At 26.1% G+C, this 26,507-nt stretch overlaps 1 protein-coding gene and 1 long non-coding RNA gene across 2 annotated transcripts; both read left to right on the top strand.

Annotated features, from left to right (window-relative positions):
• Window positions 1-1,538: 1,538 nt before the first annotated feature.
• LOC114939321 (uncharacterized) lies at window positions 1,539-26,463 on the top strand. Its single transcript, XM_085489651.1, has 6 exons — window positions 1,539-2,043; window positions 4,375-4,731; window positions 4,820-5,261; window positions 25,115-25,245; window positions 25,383-25,506; window positions 25,698-26,463. Exons 1-6 carry the CDS (start codon window positions 1,877-1,879, stop codon window positions 25,803-25,805), a joined length of 1,329 nt encoding a protein of 442 aa, XP_085345777.1. The 5' UTR covers window positions 1,539-1,876; the 3' UTR covers window positions 25,806-26,463.
• On the top strand, window positions 5,810-6,756 carry LOC114939326 (uncharacterized). The gene is made up of 2 exons (XR_014926385.1): window positions 5,810-6,069; window positions 6,262-6,756. It is a non-coding gene; the product is annotated as an uncharacterized LOC114939326 (long non-coding RNA).
• Window positions 26,464-26,507: the final 44 nt, after the last annotated feature.

Raw genomic sequence — 26,507 nt, 5'->3', positions numbered from 1 at the left:
TCTGCCACGATCTTGGCAGACTCTGGAGCAGACATACTCACACTAAAACGACACGGAGGATGGAAATCCAACGCAGTAGCTGAAGGATATGTGGACAACTCCTTTACTAATAAAAAGAATATTTCCAATCAAATCACAACCACGATAACAAATAATAACTTTCCAACTTTTCAATCAGCAAAAACAATTTACGACCAAGCACAACCATCCACATCTACAAACTGCATACAAAACGACAAAGAAAATGAACCTACAAACACTCAAACTGACACTATAGATCAACAAAATATCAACAAGAACTTAACTGAAATATTGTCTGCCTCCAAACTAAAAAGTATTACATTCTCAATAACTAATTACGCCAATCTCACAATAACTTCACCACCAAAAGAAAACTAATATTTTTTTTTTCATTTCTTTACTTTATAATAAAAAACAATTTCTTTTTAAAACATGATGTATCAAATTTATTATTCTGCTTGTAATATAATTGCAAATATTCTTTTTAATTACTTATAATATACTTATACTTATAATATAATATATTATATATTTCCATTCAAATTTTTCCTTTTTTTTTTTTGAAAAAGCTTTAACAATTTATTTCTCAATTTTCACATGATTATGTATTTCTTTTATATAAAATCCATTCAACTTATACTATATAAAATAACTGCAATAAATACGTCTTCCAAAAATGATAAATACAACATTCCCAGGAAGGGAAAGAGGTGTTAGTTCGTTTTCGCTCGTCGAAAATTCCATAGCAATAATTTGCTTTAAACAAAAAATAAATTAGAAATAACTCATTATTTTATATATTCAACTCTATATAATTATAAATCTATTCTATGTACACTTCATAATTACTATTTAATTTTCATATATTTAATAAATCTTTATCCAACTTAATAATTACAATATTTTTATATACATTCAATACCATAATGAATACTTCCTACATTTAATTTCCCTTTCTACTAACTCTTTACATAACCTTTACTCAATCTCGAATACAATTTGTTCCAACCTACTCATTTTTCAAATAATTTATAAATAAAATTCACAATTTATCTTTTCTTAACAAATTAATTACAGTATTTAATTATTAACAGTATTTTTTTTTTAAATACCACCACTCGTGCGGGTAAACGCACTCGCCTTCGGCTCGTGCGCCCACCCGCACTCGTGTGGTACACACACACACACACACACACACACAGGCACACGCACACAACTCTTCTATGCACTTGTAATACAAAATAGTATGTGTACCACGTGCGGAATTGGCTATTGGATACGAGAGCAGATGAACGCACTCGCCTTCGGCTCGTGCGCTCACCCGCCCTCGTATCCAATAGCCAACTTTCCGCACTTGATACACAATGTACTATTAATTAAGCTTAAATAATAAATAATACAAATACATGAAAATTAATAACATTTGAAATAACTGATAAATTTGGAAAAATATATTATTTTAATTAAGCTTAAATAAAGAACAATACATAAATAAATAGTAATAATAAAGAATAATTAATAAATAAATTATTTACCACGTTCTATCTTTCAAGTGCATAAAAAAAGTGGTAATTTTTGCTAGTTTTTAATTACATTTTCTGCGCATGCCGTGACAAATCCTTATACCTGTATCTAGGTAAAAAAAACAATAAAACTTTAAAATTTGGGGTCACATTTCATAATAAAGAACAGACCGTCTGTAGTGTGGAAACGTTTCTCGTGTACATCAAATACACATTTGTGTTCTTTGTAATCGGCACTCATTTCGTACTGCGAAAAGCAAGGAATTAATTACGCGAATAGTATTTTGCAATCACTTTAATTTATATTCCTTCCTTGTGTTTTGTTTCTTATAATGTCTGATTATAAGATAACGTGCTTACCAGAGGAGATAATAACCATCATTCTCGGATATAATGTTATCACTATTGAGGATATCATTAACTTTCGATGCGTGTGCCAGCAATTTCGTTATGCAGCAACCACATATAACAAGTTCTTGGAAAAAAAGTTATCTCAAAGGTAATTCTTGTGGGTTGTAAATCTTTTTGTTATTTCGTCTCATTAACGCTTGTCGCATAATGATTATCACTTCTGCGAAGAACGTTTATTATAAATATGTAATAAATACAAAATATTAGAAAAATTAGGTATGTTGCATTTATGTTGCATATTAAATTATTCGCTTTCATTTTTTCTATTGCTCAATAATTTTGGCAAACTCTACCGTTATATATATTCATATATAATACACATATACATATACATATATATATATATATATATATATGGAATGTAAACGTTAAATATAATATACTGAGAAGAATTCTTAATTTTCGACTGTCATAAATTAATAAACCAAATATTTTTCAACCGACATTCGTCAATTGATGTTTATTTAATTAATCACACAATGTTTTGACCACGGTGTTTCGACCATATAATTTTGGTCCTTTGCAAACTTAACAGTGTTATATCCCCCAAAGATATACAATAGATATAACTATTAAAAGTTAACTAATATTAAGAAATGGGTACTCGTATTGCATCCGCAATTACGACAGACACTGACCGCGTTAAAAAACGCATACGATGCGAGGTATACGCGAAATCAGAATTACGACAGATAATGACCGCGTTAAAAACGCATACAATGCGAGATATACGCGGAACAGAAATTGGTCAACGTGCAGGCAAAGCAGAAGGACTTTGAATCTGCTTCGCTTGCACCTAGATTCTCGACCGGGGAAACCTGTTGCCAGGCACCCCTTCCGATCGGGAAAAACTCCAAAAACAACGATATAAAAAGAGAGTAGAGACGCGACAGCTCGCTCAGTCGCAGACACAAATAATCGCTCTAACCACGATCTCGCTAACCGCGCGCGCACTTAGCATCGACTCGCAGTTGTGCGCGATACGCGGAGTAATAGAAAGTCAGTGCCGCACACACGATAAAGCTTCAGTGTATTAATAGTGAAATAAAATAAAGACCAAGTGGTTGAAGTTGAATAAAGAATTTTAATACAAAAAGTGTAGTGCATTTTCTACAAACACCCGACAAGTCCTGACGCCCCGGATTCCCATCCCAATTTGGCGCGACCCTTAAGTGTCTCTCCCGAGGCACACAACAACAGTAACACTTGAGAAGGTCTAAAATTATATGAAACGTTGTGTAATTAATTAAATAAATATTAAGTAGTTTATATGCATATCGGTCGAAAAATATTCAGTCATTAAATAATTTTTTTTTAGATTTAATTATTAAAAATGCAACGTGAAAGTGACTTGATTTATTTATTATAATGTGTATTGTTCAATATATTTAATTGCATTTTTAAATATAAAAATTATATTAATGATATATATTTGTGATAGAAGCAAACACATTTGACATTGTTCTATCGGTTCTTTTTTATAAATGACATTGAAATTACAAAAAAATTTTTATAAAAGTAAAAACATGCCAAGTGACATATACATATAAACACCGTCGACATTGTTTGTAAATATGTTGCTTTCGAAAATATTGTTCTACAAAATATTAAAAAAAAAAACTTAATCTAAATATACATACACATAAGCACATTAATGTTTATTAATTGCATATAGAATAAACTTATAGAATTATGCAATATACATATTGGAATCAAAATTTGAAAAGAGAGAGAGCAGAGAGAATATGAATTAAATTACAAATTAAAATTGACTATTATATATCTTCTTTTTCTGATTAAAGTATAAAAAAAAGTGACATATATATACTCATGCTTCGAATTGTATACTTTTAAAAATTTATTAATTTGAAAAATTACTTGTGCAATCACATTGTTTACTATCATCAAAGTTTGCTGTGTGTTATCTAAATAAACTTAAATGGAAGAACTATGGCGTTATCTTATCTACATATAAATAATAAAAATATGTATTATCTTTATATCTGCATCTTACAAATAAATACAAAAAAGTACTACATTTACTATATTATTTATTTAAAATAATTTTCAGATAACTTTGATTTAGAATCATAGCACATTGAAATACTTAAAGTAAACAAGAAAGCGATAAAAATATGAATATATATATTGTTGTATCTTTTTCGTAACTTATATTTCTTGTATAACTGTGTTTACATAAGCAGTCTTAAATATTATTATCTACACGATCATCTAAATAAATCGTCATAATTATATCTTTTATCTAATTATACTTAAAGCAAAATCATTTTTATCCTATCTAAGATTAATTTACATACTTTTATCTCAGCTTTATCCAGCTAATTTATAAATTAATCTTGACACAACACTAAGTATCATTATCAAAAATTTATTACAATAATTTATGGTCGTATTTTAGATGGCCCTATGCGAAGAAAAGATATGAAAGTCTTACGGAAAAAAAAAAGAAAAAATACATAAACTTTGTTACAATAGGCATAAATTCTGCGACACATGTGCGAAATTATTTGTCTCAAATTCTTTTTTATGATTATTATTACAATAATGGATCGAATCAAAATTACTTCGAAAACTCAATTGAAAATGTATTGAAATTGCAAAATTTTGCAAGAGAATTCAGTGGTAATATCGATGATTATGTAGATTTATTGATAGAAAATGAAATTAATTTTGAACGTATACATGAGCCTATAGATGAGCTGAAATATATGTTTTATATTGAGGAGATTAAATACTTGTTAACACATTTTCCACAGTAGGATCTTCATATATATTATAATGCTACTATTATTACATTTTAATGTATTTAATCATTAGTTAATGCTTCAATATACATTTTTTAGAGATCGCAATTCAATCCAAAAATTTTGCAATATAGAAATGTCTCACTATGAGAAGCTATCGTCGATACGAAATGAGTTGGACAGATATAGAGATAAACCTGAAAGAGAACAGCTTTTGGAAGAAACATGTACTTTCATAGCACAACAAATTCAACCTCGAAAAGATGTATGTTACACGAATGTAAGTGCATCATTGGATACAATCGCACAAGAGGTACTGAATCGTCTAAGAGAGAAGCATCCGAACCATTCGATATTCTCCACGTCTGAAGAAACTTTTTCTTATTGGAAAACCAACAATATCGAAGATAATCATTGGGACAAAACAGAGAGTACGCAGATTATGGATACACTTCAGGAATATATATTTGGCATCTTGAACTTTCGAGCACATATCTCCTCATATGTACCCGAAGATATCAAATGGTTGTGTATAGATTATGTAAGTTATTATAGATTATAATATATATAATTATGGGCCATATATGTATACGTTATATGTTGTTTTTAATATTCTCTCGCCTTGATTAATTTATTCTGTATTATACCTGGCACAGGTTTTACAAAGTAAAGTTGGTCCGGATATCATTTTATATACAATATTTCATAGCGTGGCTAGAAAACTTGGTCTACGTTGCGATCTAATAGATATTTGGTCTTGCTGCTGTATATTTTGGAAACCAGAATTGTAAGTATAGATATATATTAGATTCGACATTATCATTATTTTTCGATTATCTTTCTTTTTTTATTATACGCATACATATATAATTTTTTATTATAAAAATTTTCATATGATTAAGGTAATATTTTAATTGTTTACAGCGTCACGAATAATTTAGAAAATGCACGATGTTTTCGCATAGTAAACCAGAATTACCCGAATTGTCTTCGTGATTCTCTACTACATTACATGTGTTTTAAAACATGTGACGTCACCGCAATAACAATTGGAGAGGTTAAAACTTATTTATTATTTCTATTAATTTTTAGTTATAAATATGCTTGTAAATTGACAAGGAATTAATAAATTACATTATATGTGTATATAGAAAGAAGAAAAATGTACATCTCTCATTTCTTAATTTATAATTAGATCCTTGTATACATTTAATCTTTATTCATGTTTAATTAACTTTTTTAGATGTTGGATACGATAAAATCTTTTGTTGAAATGATTATAAGCGGACATACAATTATCGATTTGGGATTAGTCAAAGTGAATATATCATCGTAAAATAAAGAGCATTGTGAGATATTTTCAGATAACAATTATGTATAATTTACAATTTTCTATAATTTAACGTGTTTAAGTGTTTAGTAAGACATTTATTCACTATATGTATATAGAAAGAAGAGAAATGTAGAACCTCTTATTTTTTAATTTATAATTAGATCTTTGTTTACATGTTATCTTTATCCATGTTTAATTAATTTTTTAGATGTTGGTTTAACAAAAAATACCGTTGTAGATTTTATAGCGGAACATAAAATAAAAGCTTTGCGATTAATCCGAATTAATTGTAATATGTAAAGAACATACGCGCACTAACAATCGCATATTAATATATAATATATATACAATTGTAAAAATATTGAACTTTGTGAATTTCTTTTAGATAACAATATGTATAATTTACAATTTTTTATAATTTAACGTGGTTAAGTGTTTATTGAGACATTTATTCATAAAAAAAATCAATTAAAGTACAAATTTTACAGTTTATGTTTTAGATTTCGTTTTAAATAGTAGAACAAATAAATAAAAACGTAAAATATGCCGTAGTTGCATAGACCAACATAATAGACAGATGTTATATTGACGCATATACATGTATATACATATATATTTTCGACTTTTGTAGATAAATACCATGCCCTATTTTTGTATGCAATGTCAATTGAATATCAACGACGAATAAAATGTATTTATCGTTCTCTGCTATATTTATTGTATTTATTAATATAAACAATAAAATAAGAAAAATTGTGATTGCAAGAATTTGACTTAGTGCAGTAAAATTTATATATTTAAAAATTTATAAAAATTAATTAATTTATAAACTTCTTTTTATTACTTTAAGTATATGAAAAATATGACCTAATTAAAATTTACCATTTATTAATATCTAATATTTTGAAACTTTTATAAACGATAGTGTTGCATTTGTATAAGTAAAAACAGGTATATTAATAAAAGACAGTGATTATTATATTTTGAAATATATATAATACTTTTGTGTTGAAGAAGACAATAAAAACGTATTAATGATATTAGATTTTGTATGACATATTGTATGATAATTGCAGATTTTAAAACTTCGTGCAAGATTCAAGCAAGACTTTAAAATTTGACTAATTCCAACAAGTTATATCTTCCTTTTATGTAGAAAATCTCTTCAATGGATGAGGCATTATTTTAAGAAATATAACGAACAACGTTAACTATATATTAAAATTTATTTAAATGTGGTAATTGTACAAAGACTTATACCAAAATTTTTTATATTATATGAAAAAATAAAAAATACATAATTGAGAAACACATGCTTAGTCATGAGACAGCAAATGTACTCCGCATTTGAGCACAGAACACATTTAATGTCATTAAAATGTAACACTTTAATTTCCGTTTCTTTGAAACTTCTGTTAGGACACTCATCTTGTATTTTATTTTTCAAAAATAAATTTATTAATTTTACAAATATGTTTCTTCAGTGATCGAGCGATTTAAACAATATACAATCCTCTACATCACATTATATAATAGTTTACACCCCGTATATACGCGCGAGTAAATTACATAAAATTGTTGAAATTCTTAAAATTTACACATTATTTATTAAAAAGAATGAAAAATAAACAGAAAGGGAGAGGGGAAGAAATATTGAAATATATTTCATAGTATAAATAATGTCGTAACGATACTAATAATTCGTACAAAAATATGTATTTATAAATTGGATTAAGTTTAAATAAATTTAATTAAATTGAAATTAAAAATCTGAACATTCATTTAAATGTCTGTGCTGTATTTTTTAAATTTATAAATTTATTCTTTGATTTTATTATGTGGCGCATTTATCATGATGTGAAATATTTTAACTAATTTCGTTCGACAATCGTTGACAATCTAAGGAAGAACATAAATTTAATGGAATAAAAATCATAACAAAGTTTAACATAACTATTAACGAAGAATGTTTTCATCGTATCATTTATGCAGAGAATCTCTTTGATGGATGTGGCATTATTTTAAAAGGTATAACAAACAACGTGGAGCATGCGATATCTGTGATAAAAATTTCATCTTATTATCTATCGATACATCTGTGATATATCATATAAGAATAAAGCATAAAGAAATTTATACATAATGTTTCAAGTGTGGGGCCTTTTTATTCTATATCAGAAAATATATTAAAATCAGATAATTGTAGAAAGACTTACACCAAAATATTTTATGTATCTGAAAATATAAAAAAACATAATTGAAACACACATACTTAGAACAGCAAATATACTCCACACTTGGATATAAAACACATTTAAGGTCATTCTGAAACGCAAGATTTGCGACAATTTTAATAAGATAAATAATTCTTTTAAATTAATGATATTTATTTCAACTTCATAATATCTCTGCACCTCTCCAAATGCTACCAAAGAAGTAAGTGAAAAACCGATAAATATAAATATTACTATTTAGTTTTTCTTTAGTGATTAATATAAACTTTTGAAAAATAAATGAACAAATATACTTAATGAATAAGAAAGTTAGTCTCGAAATAAACACGGGTATGCGAGCCGAACGCGAAGGTTTGTGTTTTAGATAATAAAAATTAATTTTTCCCCTATGTCTTATAATTGTGCACGAGGCACGAAATTTGCTTAGCATAGTGCTAACAATAAGATTATTTAGGAATAAATCACAACTTGGTTCTCAATTTTAGAATCTCTATTTTAATTCCTAAGTTCCCGATTCAGCAACTTCTGGACCGATATATTTTGCTTTTCTACATCTTTGTAGGGGGATCAGAGAAAAACATAAGAATTAAAAACTCGAATTGAGATTTATTCACAAACATCCGCGTTGAGTTCGCATAGTCTGTACGATTATTCTGACGTATGATAATTAAATCGAAAATTAGTTTTGCATTAATCCTTTCAAGAAAAATTGAATAATGTAAAATAGATATTTTCTATAGTCAAAGAGTGCATGATATATTATCTTCCTGTCACTTATTCTTTAATTGCATTTACTAATCTTTACAATCTCCCTTTCGGAGAATCGAGGATAAATACGCTTGTTGTTTTTTCTCTTTATAGTAAATTGAAGAGAGATTCCGGACCGCATTTCGAGAACAGTATTCTTTTACAGAAGGACGCAGAAGTAGGAACGATATTATTAGTTTATTTAATTTAAATATATAATTATTTATATAATTAATTATACAAAATATTAAAAAATTAAACCGATAAATTGAAAAAAAGACTTCAAAATCTTTGGTTAATACTATTTTTCTCTACATGTTTATTTATACTGAGTTTTATATTTGTAACATTAAATATGTTACAATATGTAACATTAAATATGTTGTTAAATATGAAATGTAACATTAAATATAAAAAACGTGTATTTGATTTAAATATTAATATATGTTCAACAAATGCATAAAAATAATTTTCTCTTTTTACAGTAAATGATCAAAAGTCCTCCAATAACTTTATTACAGATGATAAACTAAAAAGTCACAAACTCGTATTTCATATGTAGTACAGGTACCTATCAAAATTAAACATTATAGAGAAAATTAGTATTAATAAAAAATGTTAATTTTGAAGTCTTCTTTCTCCTTGTGTCGATATAAGTTTTTAACATCCTGTATAATTAGAAAATAATTTTTGAATTTCGTCATTTATACACTAGAAAGAAATTTATTTATTTGACTAAACCTTTCAACTAAATTACTATTTCGTTAATTGAACATATATTAGTATTTAAATAAAATTTACGTTTTGTTAGATTTATATTAACGTTATATTTATTTTAAATGTGTCTATGTGTTCAATTAACAAAATAATATTTTGTTGAAAGGTTTAGTCAAGTTAACTAGTTTTTTCAGTGTACAATTAAAGATAATATATTTCCAATTCAGAGTTGGGTAATAATTAGTTAAAAGTTTTAAAAAAAGTTAATAACTTTAAACTTAGCTTAGTTAATTTATAATGTATTAATTTTTAACTTCAACTAGTTATTTTTGACCTTAAACTTATTAACTTTTTTCCCAAGTTAAGTTTTTAATCTCTGAATATCATTATTGTTTTTTGTAAGTTATAATATATTTTTAAATTAAAGTATCATTAATTTTTGTTCATTTGTCAATAATTATAATTTACAATAAAAACTATATTTCTATATCAAAATCAAAATTTATTTATTAGTTATTATAAATTTTAAAAATATTAACAAACAAAATTCTAATTTAATATAAATAATGTTTTTAAAAATAACTTTTGATTTAATTTCAGTTAATTTAATTTTAACTTTACTCTAACTGACAATGAGTTAATTTTTTCGTCAGGCAACTTAATTAAATTAATTTTATAAGCAACTAACTTTAACTTATTGTTAATTTAAAAAATCATCAACTAAATTAACTTATTGTTAATTTTAAAAAATCATGAACTTACCCAACCCTGATATAATTTAATAATAATATTAATAAAAAAAGAACATTTTCAAGTAAGCAAGATTAATAAAAGCCACATTGAAAAAAATGTGTTAACTTGACTATAAACCTTTCAACTAAATATATATTATGTTGTTAATTCAACATATACAAATATTTAAATTAAATATAATATATTAAGTCTAACACGAAATACATATTTGACATAAATACTAATATATAATATGTTTTGTTATAAATTTAATATATTATATTTTATTTAAATATTTTTATATATATATGTTCAATTAACAAAATAATATTTACTTGAAAGATTTAGTCAAGTTAATAAATTTTTTTCACAGTGCAACTTATTTATAAAATTCCTATTTAATTTGAACGTTGCGATTCTTTCCGTTTGGAAATTACCCAATCCTGTTCCAATTTAATTTTGACAAAAATGATTTTCCTAAATATCAATCGCACTGTATCAACTGACGATTCGCGATTCACAGATACAAAGGATGCAAGAGATTCTGGCGCAGATGCAAGAGAAGCTCAAAGCGATCGGTCAAGTCGGCGGTGGAGGATTGAGAGGTCTAGTCGGCAGCCTCGGCAACGATTGATTCCGTGGACGTCGAGAAGAAGCGGAACAGTATTATAGACGTTTGAAGAGCGTAGATTATTTGTCATACCCTCGGGATATATTTAAAATATATTATCCAAAGTTTATAGCCCACCCGAAAGATCTGTACATATTTCGTTCAATTCCTGACAAGTTTTCCGATATATATGTTGCGCGAAACGTAATAAAAAAAATACTAAAGATTTTATAAAGCTTTTCGAGATTATATGTCAGTACGGAAACCCGGTAAAAATTTTTTATATATAATGATATATAAATAATTGTATAATTATACATATAATCGTACAATTATATATGAAATATGTTCATTTTTATACATAATTATATAAATTTATATATAAATTATATATGAAACATATATATTTAAATATATATATATATATATATATATATATATATATAAATTTATATAAATACATATAAGAAGCACTTTTATCTAATTATGTATGGACATATTTCATATGTAATTTTGCGATTATGTGTATATTTTTAAATATTTCTATATAATTTTATACTGTTAAATATAAAGAATTATTTACCAAGGATTTACATTCGAAATTACGCTTTCTAAATTTTTTAATTATTAAATTTATCTTTATTCGACTATTTTATGATCAACTTAAACTGATGCGATATAAATATATTTATCTTCACTTATATATTTATATTTATTATTATCAAGATAATTATGCGCACGTGTTCTCTTTCTCGATCTCATTATTTATATTGATATTATCTATATCGAAAGAAAAGACAAATTAGAGCTGCCAAAGATTAAATGCGAATATCTGTTTGTCAGATATTCAATCCAGTCGAACAGTTGTACAGATCGACTACACATAATACGTAAAAAAAAGTCAAAGTGTATTTTGTACTTACCACACATAGACAATTTATACAAATAACAGACAAATGCGTAATCGTACGAAATTTTATCGAAATATATATATATATATATATTTTTTGTATATGTATATATATATACATCGAATGCTCGTTGCGAAAGAAATGTGTAATTAATCGCATCATTAATAATCAAACATTCTAAACTATAGATGAAAAGAATGTATAGACTTTGTAATAATAATACTAATAAGAATAATAAACGTGCCGTATATAATGATGCGGTGAAAACAACTTTAATTAATATTTGCGTCAAACCCCTTGTTAATATTTTTATTTCATTCTATTCTACCTTTCCTTCATTGATTATCTAATAAAATTAATTAAAGAAACACTTCTATTTTATATTGCGATAAATGCGTAATAAAATCAAAGAATAAAATTAATTTTTAAAATAAAAATTAAACAACTAAATATTCAATTAAGTTTGAACAAGTTTAATTAAATTAATAAAACAAAATTAAACAAATAAATATTAAATTAAGTACTTGTGCTCAATAAAGAAAAAATTACAAACTAGTAATAAAAAAAGAATAGCCATTTTGAATTCGATTGTATATTTAATATTTAACAGTGCAATAATATTTACGGCATTTGTCGATAGCAATATTACTTAATTAATTATTTAAAAAATCCTTTCATGAGACACTTTTAAGTAAAATGAAAAATAGAATGTAAGTATATAAAATTATTTTCTCTGTATATGAAACATTTAATCTCTTTCTTACGATGATTCTCTGTCGAAGTCATATTAAATATTAATTATATTTGAATAAAGAAAATGTTAAATCTTAAAAATCCACAAAAAAGCATTTCGAAATATCTAAATTGACGAACGCCACTATAATTTATTTGGTTTATAAAATATTTTACGAGAAATGCCGCAGAAAATTTATCTTGATCGGAAAACGTGAAAAATCGAAGACTAACAGCAACAAAGACATAATAATTGTGATTCCAATAAGAAATTCAAGCTTACCCTCGACTCGCTTAATTCTCAGAAGCAGCCCGAGCTCGGCCACGAATCCTACCGCTTATCGCCGATTCTCTCTTCACACTCTATTCGCACAAACTCAAGCTCACTCGCGACGCGATACACACGTATCGTTTCAAAATTTTACGACTCGGTGAAAAAAACCTTCATTCTCGGCGAAGAATTTACGAAAATACACTAAACACGCGATTCTCGGGTTCGCGCAAATCCACGGTGAGATTGTCAACATGTTTTGCAGCGATTATAGAGTATTTGGAAACGAGTCTGCCAACAAATTTAATGACTCCTTTTCTGATATATATTTCCGATTTTATACTCGCTCGCAAACAATATTTATTTTCAATAGTTTTAATTAGTTTTATTAATACGTACGCGCCGCTTCTCAGTCCTTCGCGAAATCATAAATATATGTGATATTCTTTCTCGTTTTCACTCGGCACGTCTTTATCGCGACTGCGTTTTAGCAGTGATAAGGTGTCGCTTCAGTCGACGAAATTCGCGGCAAACTTCACTTATTCCTACCTGCGAGGAAGCGTCCAATTTCTGAAATTATTCCGGGCTCCGCCGCGACAATTGTCGATGTATCCTTGTAGACAATCATTTATTCCGACGCACAATACACATATACACTCGCGATGCATTACGCATTTGCGTAGCTTGAAAAAAGCTTCACTCAACGACGAACGACTTTCTCGCTTCTTTTCGCGACTGCGCGATTTTCACGTTTGACATGTGGCACCACTGACAGCTATTCGCGCACTTTCCGGTTGCACTGTTGAGAACACTGACTACAATGCGCGGCGCATACGTCGCGTTTGAAAAAGTTTTCTTCCAACTTTATTAACGAAACCCGCGACGTATTTTCACATCGTTCCGATCGCGATTCGATCGACATAGTAATCGTCAAGCGTGTCCCATACTTCCGCACGCGTCTATCACTCGACTCGCGACGAAATACACGATGACAGATGCGAGAGAACGCGCAACGCGCATGAGAGCGTCCGACCACGGGGGTAGCTCGACGCGAACTGCGCAGTCGCGCGCTGTCATCTATCAGCGCGGCGAGACGGCCAAGGTCATCGCACGCAGCACGTACGGAGTGCGCTCCTAAATGTCAATTTATAAATACGAATATTTATACAAATTATTAGTATTGTTACATTATTTATACTATAAAATATATTTCAATCTTTCTTTCTCTCTCCCTCCCTGTCTATCTTTCTTTCTTTTTAATAAATAATGTACATATTTGAAGAATATTCGACAATTTTGTGGTTTTACTCGCGCGTATATACGGAGTGAAAACTATTGCATAACGTGATATAGAGAATTATAAATCGATTACTGAAGAAACATTATTGTAAAATTAATAAATTTATTTTTGAAAAATAAAATAGAAGGTTCGAGTGTTCTAATAAAAGTTTGAAAGACACTTAAACTAAAGTGTTACATTAATTTAATATATTCATTACATTTATCATGTACCATTTTTACTATATACAATTATTAATTTATATAAAATTTTATAAAATATTTTCGATACAAAATGAAAAGAAAGAGAGATTTACATTTTTCAAATATTTACAGATAAAATTCTCAGCTAAAATAAAATTCTCGATTTACAATAAAAATATTTATATGAATTATATCGCTAGAACATTATTTAGACATTGAAATGTTTGGTAATACATATGGGCATCTAAATTGGCTGTGCCAAAGTTTGTTAAGTTTTGTGCGTTTAAACGAAAACAAACGTCACGCGTTAAGTAAAAATACTTTTTCATTTTTGTTCCAAACTCATATTATTTGCGATCCATATTTCTCTCTCATGCATGATTTTCGCAAAATTATTACAACTCCAAATTAAAAAAAAAGTCGACACAATGCACAGCACTAGAATCGTAAAGTGTAAAATATAAATATATGAAAATTAGTAAAATTTACTAAAATAATAATTTCAATGATATTATTTTAATTAAACTTAAATATCAAGCGCATAGGAAAAAATGGTAAATTTGCTAGTTCTAAATTACATTTTCTGCGCATGCCGTGACAAATTCTTATACCTGTATCTTAGTGAAAACAAGCAATAAGACTTTAAAATTTAAAGTCACATTTCATAATAAAGAACAGACCGTCTGTAGTGTGGAAACGTCTCTCGTATAAATCAAACACACATTTGTGCTCTTGTAATCGGTAGATTCATTTCGTGTACTGCGAAAAGCAAGGAATAAATTACGCGAATAGTATATTGCAATCACTTTTATTTATAATCCTTTCTTGTGTTTTGCTTCTTATAATGTCTGATTGTAAGATAACGAGCTTACCAGAAGAGATCATAGCCATCATTCTCGGATATAATGTTATCACTATGGAGGATATCATCAACTTTCGATGCGTGTGCAAGCAATTTTGTTATGCAGCCAAATATGACAAGTTCTTGGAAAAAAAGTTATTTCAAAGGTAATTCTTGTGGTTTGTAAATCTTTTTGTTATTTTGTCTCATTAACGCCTGTCGCACAATGTATATCACTTCTGCGAAGAACGTATATCATAAATATGAAATAAATAAAAAATATTGAATATATAGTGTAAAAAAATAAAAACTTAAATAATATGTAAACAGATAGAGAAAAATAGATTATATATATGTATAAAAGAAGACAAAACGCACAAATTCTATTCTTTATACTGATTCAATTAATGAACTTATTTATTTATAGTTTATAGTAATGAAAAGTAATCTCATTTTTTAGATATTTTAGTTTACATTAGCATATTGGCTTATGAATTTTATTGCATTATTTATAAAAATATAATACAATTCGTAATATGATATATAATATAATATATAACATATATAGTATATTAAAAAAAAGTATATATTAGAAAAATTAGGTATGTAAAATTTATGTTGCATATTAAAAACTTTACTTTCATTAAATGATTAAATCACTCAAATTTAAATCATTTATTTTATTATCATATTTTATTTTACTTAATTATTTCTTTTATTGCTCAATAATAAATTTGACAAACTCTACCGTTATATATACATATATACATACACACACACACATATATATATATATATATATATATATATATATATATATACATGTATAGGTTTGTTCGGAATGTAAACATCAAATAATATAGTAATAAGAATTCATAATTTTCAGCTGTCAAAAATTAAAAGACCAAATATTTTTCGACCGATACTTGCCAATTGATGTTTGTCTAATTAATCACACACCGTTTCGACCACGGTGTTTGGACGATATAATTATGGTCTTTCGCACGCTTAACAGTAACACTTGAGAAAGCCATAAATTATATGAAACGTTGTGTAATTAATTAAATAAATATTAATTAGCCTACATGTATATCGGTCGAAATATATTCAGTCATTAAATAATTTTTTTTTAGATTTAATTATCAAAAATACAACATAAAAGTAACTTTGTTTATTTATTATAATGTGTATTCTTCAATATATTTAATTGCATTTTTAAATATAAAAATTATATATATATATGATATATATTCGTGATAGAAACAAACAGATTTGATATTTTTCTATCGGTTCTTTTTTATAAATAACATTGAAATCACAATAAAATCTTTATAAAACTAAAAAACATGCCAAGTGATATATATAAGCACAGTCGACATTGTTTGTAAATATGCTTTCGAAAAAATTGTTCTACAAAATATTAAAAAAAACTTAATCTATACATACATACACATAAGCACATTAATGTTTATTAATTGCATATAGAATACACTTATAGAATTATGCAATATACATATTGGAATCAAAATTTGAAAAGTATAAATTAAATTACAAATTTAAATTAAATATTATATATTTTATTTTTCTGATTAAAATATAAAAAGAAGTGACATATATATACTCATGCTTTGAATTGTACAAAATTGTAAAAAATTTTTTAATTTGAAAAATTACTTGTGCAATCACATTTTTTACTATCATCACAGTTTGCTGTGTGTTATCTAAATAAAATTAAATGCAAGAACTGTAGCGTCATCTTATCTGCATATAGATAATAAAAATATGTATTATCTTTATATCTGCATCTTACGAGTAGATAAAAAAAAGTACTATCATTACTATATTATTTATCTAAAATAATATTCAGATAATTTTGGTTTAGAATCATAGCACATGAAAATACTTAAAACAAACAATAAAGCGATAAAAATTTATAAATAAAAATATGTATACATATATTGTTGTATCTTTTTCATAATTTATATTTCTTGTATAACTGTGTTTACATAAGCAGTCTTAAATATTATTATCTAAACAATTATCTAAATAAATCGTCATATAATTATATCTTTTAACTAAATATACTTAAAACAAAATCATCGTTATCTTATCTAAGATGAATTTATCATACTTTTATCTCATCTTTATTCAGATACTTTTAAATAATTCTTGACACAACACTAAGTATCATTATCAAAAATTTATTACAATATTTTATGGTCGTATTTTAGATGGCCCTATGCGAAGAAAAGGTATGAAAGTCTTACGAAAAAAGAAAAAGAAGAAAACCTAAACTTTTTTACTATAGGCATTAATTCTGCGACACAATTGCAAAATTATTTGTCTCTAATTCTTTTTTACGATTATTTTTACAATAATAGATCAAACAAAAATTATTTCAATGGCTCAATCAATAATATAATTAAATTCGATGATGTAATAAAATTCTCGAGTAAAATCAATGTACATGTAAAGCATAAAAATATACTTTTTCTTGAGCCTACAAATAAGCTTATAAATGAGCTGCAATATATGTTTTATATTGAGGAGATTAAATGCTTGTTAACACCATTTCAACAGTAAAATCTTCATATATATTATAATGCTACTATTATTACAATTTAATGTATTTATTCATTAGTTAATAATTCAATATATATAAATTTTTTAGAGGAATTGATCGCAAATCAATCGAAAGATATTGCAATATAGAAATGTCTCACTATGAAAAGTTATCCTCGATACGAAATGAGTTGGACAGATATAGAGATAAACTAGAAAAAGAACAACTTTTGGAAGAAACGTGTACTTTCATGTCAAAATATATTCAAGTTCGAGAAGATGTATGTTACACGAATGTAAGTGCATCATTGGATACAATCGCACAAGAAGTACGGAATCGTCTCAGAGAAAAGCATCCGAACCATTCGATATTCTCCACGTCTAATAAAACTTTTTCTTATTGGAAAACCAACAATATCGAAGATAATCATTGGGACAAAACAGAAAGTACGCAGATTATGGATATACTTCAAGAATATATATTTGGCACTTTAAATTTTCGAGTATGTAGGTCCGTACCCGAAGATATCAAATGTTTGTGTATAGATTATGTAAGTTGTTATAGATTATAATATATATAATTATGAGCCATATATGTATACGTTATATGTTGTTTTTAATATTGTCTCGCTTTGATTAATTTATTTTGTATTATACCTGGCACAGGTTTTACAAAGTAAAGTTGGTCCACATATCATTTTATATACAATACTTCATAGCCTGGCTAGAAGACTTGGTTTACGTTGCGATGCAATGATACTTTATTTTCAACGATGCTATATATTTTGGAAACCAAAATTGTAAGTATAAATATATATTACAATTGACATTATCATTATTTCTCGATAATCTTTCTTTTTTTATTATACGCATACATATATAATTTTTTATTATAAAAATTTTCATATGATTAAGGTAATATTTTATTTGTTTACAGCGTCACGAATAATTTAGAAAATGCAAGATGTTTTTACATAAAAGACGAGAAATTTCCGAATTGTCTTCATGATGATCTACAAGATTACGAGTCTTATAAAACATATAATGACGTCAGCAAAATAGGAACTGAACAGGTTGAAACTCATTTTTTACTTCTATTAATTTTAAGTTATTTTAATATGCTTGTAAATTGACAAGCAATTAATAAATTACATTATATGTGTACAGTAAGAAGAGAAATGTACATCTCTCATTTTTTAATTTATAATTAAATCCTTGTTTACATTTAATCTTTATTCATGTTTAATTAACTTTTTTAGATCTGGTCCATGATAAGAACTTTAGTTAAAAGGTTTATAAAAGAACATAAAATATTCAATTTGGGATTAGTCAAACTGAAATGTAAAGTGTAAAAACATACGCGCACTAGCATATTAGTATATAACATATACCATTGTAAAAATAAAGAGCATTGTGAGATATTTTCAGATAACAATTATGTATAATTTACAATTTTCTATAATTTTACGTGTTTTAAGTGTTTATTGAAACATTTATTCACAAAAAATCAATCAAAGTAAAAATTTTACAGTTTCTGTCTTATTTTAAATAATATAACACATAAATGAAAACGTGAAATATGCTATGGAAATTATCATAATATCTAATCCACCTACAGATCAATCTACAGATTCGGACCAACATAATAGATAATAGGATGTTATTGACATATACATAGATACATACATGTTCGGCAATTGAGAATCAACGATGAATAAAATATATCTATTATTTTTCTGCGATATTTATTGTATTAGATAATATAAATAATAAAGTAAGAAAATTTTGTGACTGCAACAATTTGAATTGGTGCAGAAGAATTAATAAATCTTAAAATAAAAAAATTAATTCGTTTGATAACGTTTTTTAACACTTTTAAGTATATACAAAATATGACATAATTAAAATTTCCCATTTGTTAATATCTATTATTTTGAAACTTGTATAATCGATAGTGTTGCATTTGTATAAGTAAAAACACATGTTAATAAAAGACAATGATTTTTATATTTTGATGTATATATAATACTTTTGTGTTGAAGAAGACAATAAAATCGTATTAATGATATTAGATTTTGTATGATATTTTGATGATAATTGCAGATTTTAAAAATTTGTGGAAGAATCAAGCAAGACTTTAAAATTTGACTAATTCCAACAAGTTATATCTTCCTTTTATGTAGAAGATCTCTTCAATGGATGAGACATTATTTTAAGAAATATAACGAACAACGTTAAATATAAATTAAAATATATTAATATGTGGTAATTGTACAAAGATTTATCAAAAAAAAAATTTTTTTTATATATCTGAAAATATAAAAAACCCATAATTAAAAAATACATGCTTAATGATGAGACAGCAAATGTACTCCGCATTTAAGCACAGAACACATTTAATGTCATTAAAATGTAACACTTTAATTTCCGTTTCTTCTTTGAAACTTCTGTTAAGACACTCATCTTGTATTTTATTTTTCAAAAATACATTTATTAATTTTACAAATATGTTTCTTGAGTGATCGAGCGATTTAAATAATATATAATCCTCTACGTCACGTTATATAATAGTTTACACCCCGTATATACGCGAGAGTAAACTACATAAAATTGTCGAAATTCTTAAAATTTGTACATTATTTATTAAAAAGAAAGAAAGATAAACAGAGAAGGAAAGAGGAAGAAAGATTGAAATATATTTCATAGTATAAATAATGTCGTAACGATATAAATATTCGTATATATAAATTGAAATAAATATAAACAAATTTGATTAAATTAAAATTTATAATCTAAACATTATATTCAATGTCTGCGCTGTATTTTTTAAATTTATAAATTCATTCTTTGATTTTAATATGCGGCGCATTTATCATGATGTGAATTGAAATATTTTAACTAATTTCGTTAGACAGTCAAAAAAAGAACATAAATTTAATGGAATAAAAATCATAACAAAGTTTAATATAACTATAAACAAAGAATGTTTTCATCGTATCATTTATGCAGAATATCTCTTCGATGGATGTGGCATTATTTTAAAAGGTATAATAAACAACGTGGAGCATGCGATATCTGTGATAAAAATTTCATCCTATCATCTATCGATACATCTGTGATATATCATATAAAAATAAAGCATAAAGAAATTTATACATAATGTTTCAAGTGTGCGGGCTTCTTATTCTATATCAGGAAATATGTTAAATTCAGATAATTTACAATACAAAGACTTATACCTAAATTTTTTATATATATCTGAAAATATAAAAAAACATAATTCAAACACACATGCTTAGAACAACAAATATACTCCACACTTGGGTATAAAACACATTTAAGGTCATTCTGAAACGCAAGATTTGCGACTAATTTAATAAGATAAATAATTCTTTTAAATTAATGATATTTATTTCAACTTCATAATATCTCTGCATATCTCCAAATGCTACCAAAGGAGTAAGTGAAAAACCGATTAATATAAATATTACTATTTAGTTTTTCTTTAATGATTAATATAAACTTTTGAAAAATAAATGAACAAATATACTTAATGAATAAGAAAGTTAGTCTCGTAATAAACAAGGAATGCGAGCCGAACGCGAAGGTTTGTGTTTTAGATAATAAAAATTAATTTTTCTCCTATGTCTTATAATTGTGCACGAGGCACGAAATTTGTTTAACATAGTGCTAACAATAATATTATTTAAAAATAAATATCAACTTGGTTCTTAATTTTAGAATATCTATTTTAACTCCTAAGTTCCCGATTCTGCAACTTCTAGACCGATATATTTTGCTTTTTCTACATCTTTTTAAAGAGATAAGAACTAAAATCTCGAATTGAGATTTATTCACAAACATCCGCGTTGAGTTCGCATAGTCTGTTCATTTTGAATTTGCATTTAATCCATGGAGTTTTTAAATTGTTATAGTTTAAATTTCTAGAATATATACACCCCGTATATACGCGCGAATAAAACTAAATAAAATTGTAGAATATTCTTATATAAACTATGTGCATACATCAATTATTAAATATTTGTACTGTAAGTCGAGAATTTTATATGTAAAGATTTAAAAAGTGAAAAATATAAATCTCTCTCTTACCCCTTCTCTCTTATCGAGATAATTTGACAATGCACAGCACTGGAGTTTATAATTGTAGAATATAAATACATAAATATTATTGGTAGAATTTAATAAAATTCATGATAATTTGAAATAATATTATTTTAATTATTGTAAGCTTAAATAATACATAATATAAATACATGAAAATTAATAAAATTTAATATAACTAATAAATTTGTAAAAATATATTATTTAAATTAATCTTAAATAAAGAACAATAAATAAGTAAATAATAATAATAAAAAAATAATAAATGAATTATTTACCACGTTTTATCTTTCAAGCGCATAAGAAAAAATGGTAAATTTCCTAGTTCTAAATTACATTTTCTGCGCATGCTGTGGCAAGTTCTTATACCTATATCTTAGTGAAAACAAGCAAAAAGGCTTTAAAATTTGGGGTCACATTTCATAATAAAGAACAGACCGTCTGTATCGTGGAAAACGTCTCTCGTATACATCAAACACACATCTGTGCTCTTTGTAATCGGCAAACTCATTTCGTGTACTGCGAAAAGCAAAAAATTAATTACGCGAATAGTTTAATGCAATCACTTTAATTTACATTCCTTTTTTGTGTTTTGTTTCTCATAATGTCTGATTGTAAGATAACGTGCTTACCAGAAGAGATCATAGACGTCATTCTCGGCTATAATGTTATCACTATTGAGGATATCATCAACTTTCGATGCGTGTGCACGAAATTTCGTTATGCAGCAACCACATATAACAAGTTCTTGGAAAAAAAGTTATTTCAGAGGTAATTCTTGTGATTTGTAAATTTTTTTGTTATTTTGTCTCATTAACGCCTGTCGCACAATGTATATCACTTCTGCGAAAAACGTATATTATAAATATATAATAAATACAAAATATTAGAAAAATTAGGTATGTTGCATTTATGTTGCATATTAAATTATTCGCTTTCATTTTTTCTATTGCTCAATAATTTTGGCAAACTCTACCGTTATATACAATATATAGATATATAATATACTTATACATATATAAATATATATATAGAATGTAAACGTTAAATATAATATACTGATAAGAATTCTTAATTTTCGGTTGTCAAAAATTAAGACCAAATATTCTTCAACCGACATTCGTCAATTGATGTATATTTAATTAATCACACAACGTTTCGACCACGGTGTTTGGACCATATAATTTTGGTCTTTCGCACATTTAACAGTAACACTTGAGAAGGCCAAAAATTATATGCAACGTTGTGTAATTAATTAAATATATATTAATTAGCCTATATATATATCGGTCGAAGAATATTCAGTCATTCAATAATTTTTTTTTAGATTTAATTATTAAAAATACAACATAAAAGTAACTTTGTTTATTTATTATAATGTGTATTCTTCAATATAGTTAATTGCATTTTTAAATATAAAAATTATATATATGATATATATTCGTGATAGAAACAGACAGATTTGATATGTTTCTATCGGTCCTTTTTCATATAATAGCATTAAAATCACAATAAAATCTTTATAAAAGTAAAAACATGCCAAGTGACATATATAAGCACAGTCGACATTGTTTGTAAATATGCTTTCGAAAAAATTGTTCTACAAAATATTAAAAAAAAACTTAATCTATACACAGAACTGTGGCGTCATCTTATTTGCAAATAGATAATAAAAATATGTATTATCTTTATATCTGCATTTTACAAGTAGATAAAAAAAAGTACTACCTTTACTATATTATTTATCTAGAATAATTTTCATATAATTTTGGTTTCGAATCATAGCACATTAAAATACTTAAAGCAGACAGTAAAACGATAAAAATTTATAAATGAAAATATGAATACATATATTTTTGTATCTTTATATTTCTTATATAACTGTGTGTACAGAAGCAGTCCTAAATATTATTATCTAAACAATTAAATAAAATAAATCGTCATATAATTATATCTTTTATCTAGATATACTTAGTACAAAATCATCTTTATCCTATCTAAGATAAATTTACATACTTTTATCTCATCTTTATCCAGCTAATTTATAAATTAATCTTGACACAACACTAAATATCATTATCAAAAATTTATTACAATATTTTATGGTCGTATTTTAGATGGCCCTATGCAAAGAAAAAATATGAAAGTCTTACGGAGAAAGAAAAAAAAGAAAACCTAAACTTTGTTACAATAGGTATTAATTCTGCGACACAATTGCGAAATTATTTATCTTACATTCTTTTTTATGATTATTATTTCAAGAATAAATCAAATTAAAATTACTTCGATAACTCAATTCATACTGTATTGAAATTCAATGATAAGGTAAAGAAATTCAGTGGTAATATCGATGAATATGTAAATCGTTTAAATCGACTTTATCCTGAACGTGAGCCTATAAATGCGCTGAAATATATGTTTTATATTGAAGAGATTAAATGCTTGTTAACACAATTTCCACAGTAGGACTTTCATATATATTATAATGCAACTATTATTACAATTTAATGTATTTAATCATTAGTTAATGCTTCAATATACATTTTTTAGGGATCGCAAATCAATCGAAAGTTTTTGCAATATAGAAATGTCTCACTATGCGAAGCTATCCTCGATAGGAAATGAGTTGGACAGATATAGAAAGAAACCTGAAGGAGAACAGCTTTTGGAAGAAACATGTACTTTTGCGGCAAAATATATTCAAGATGTATGTTACACGAATGTAAGTGCATCATTGGATACAATCGCACAAGAGGTACGGAATCGTCTCAGAGAGAAGCATCCGAACCATTCGATATTCTCCACGTCTGATAAAACTTTTTCCTATTGGAAAACCAACAATATCGAAGATAATCGATGGAATGACACAGAAAGTACGCATATTATGGATACACTCCAAGAATATATATTTCGCACCTTCTACATTCGAGCACGTATCCCCCCCCATTTTCACCCGAAGATATCAAATATTTGTGTATAGATTATGTAAGTTATTATTGATTATAATACATGTAATTATGGGCCATATATGTATACGTTATATGTTGTTTTTAATATTCTCTCGCTTTGATTAATTTGTCGTGTATTATAACTGGCACAGGTTTTACAAAGTAAAGTTGGTGAAGATATCATTGTAAATACAATATTTCATAGCGTGGCTAGAAGACTTGGTCTACGTTGCGATGTACTATATATTGAAGATGGATTCTGTATATTTTGGAAATCAAAATTGTAAGTACAGATATATATTAGATTCGACATTATCATTATTTCTCGATAATCTTTCTTTTTTTATTATACGCTTCCAATATAATTTTTTATTATATAAATTTTTATAATGATTAAAGTAATAATTTAATTGTTTACAGAGTCCCGAATAATTTTGAAAATGCAGGATGTTTTTACACACAAAAGCATTTCCCCGGGTATCGTGTTATTGATAATCTATCAGAATACATGTCTGTAAGACCATTCGCAATAACAATTACAAAGGTTAAAAATTACTTATTTATTACTTCTAATAATTTTAAGTTATTAATATATTTCTAAATTTACAAAGAATCAATATATTACACTAAATATGTATAGGAAGAAGAGAAATGTGCAATCTCTCATTTTTTAATTTATAATTAGATTTTTGTTTACATGTCGTCTTTATATTCATGTTTAATTCATTTTTTTAGATGTTGAAGTCCATAACACATATCGTTAGACAATTTATAATGCGACATATAATAAATGCTTTGCAATTAATCGAAGTTAAATGCATTATCCAAAAACCTTTGATATGATTAAAATGTATTGCAATCATATTATGATGATAGGTATTATGAGTGCAAGTTATATACATATAATGCAAAATGTGAGTAATTATATTAATTTAAGCATATTCATGTATACTCATAATGACATTTTTTGCAAACAGTTTCAAGATATCATAATATGTCTGTGTTTTGAGTAGCATATGAGCCTGCATCTGTGTCTATTTTTGTCATCATGTTTTAAAAAATATGAGTACAATATGAGTAAAGTACATGCGCACTAACAATCGCATATTAGTATATAATATATACAATTGTAAACATATTGAACACTGTGAGATTTTTTTAGATAACAATTCTTTTAGATAACAATATGTATAATTTACAATTTTTTATAATTTAACGTGGTTAAGTGTTTATTGAGACATTTATTCACAAAAAAATCTATTAAAGTACAAATTTTACAGTTTGTGTCTTAGATTTCGTTTTAAATAGTAAAACAAATAAATAAAAACGTAAAATATGCCATAATTGCATGGACCAACATAACAGACAGATGTTATATTGACACATACATGTATATACACGTATATGTTCGACTTTTGTTGATAAATACCATGCCCTATTTTTGTATGCAATGTCAATTGAATATCAACGACGAATAAAATGTATTTATCGTTCTCTGCTATATTTATTGTATTTATTAATATAAACAATTAAATAAGAAAAATT

This window comes from Nylanderia fulva, unplaced genomic scaffold (genome assembly GCF_048542155.1).
Source record: "Nylanderia fulva isolate GAGA-0341 unplaced genomic scaffold, ASM4854215v1 Scaffold9, whole genome shotgun sequence".
NCBI classification, from domain to species: Eukaryota; Metazoa; Arthropoda; class Insecta; order Hymenoptera; family Formicidae; genus Nylanderia; species Nylanderia fulva.
The sequence above is the reverse complement of the archived record's forward strand: the minus strand, read 5'-3'. Positions and strand labels throughout refer to the sequence as shown.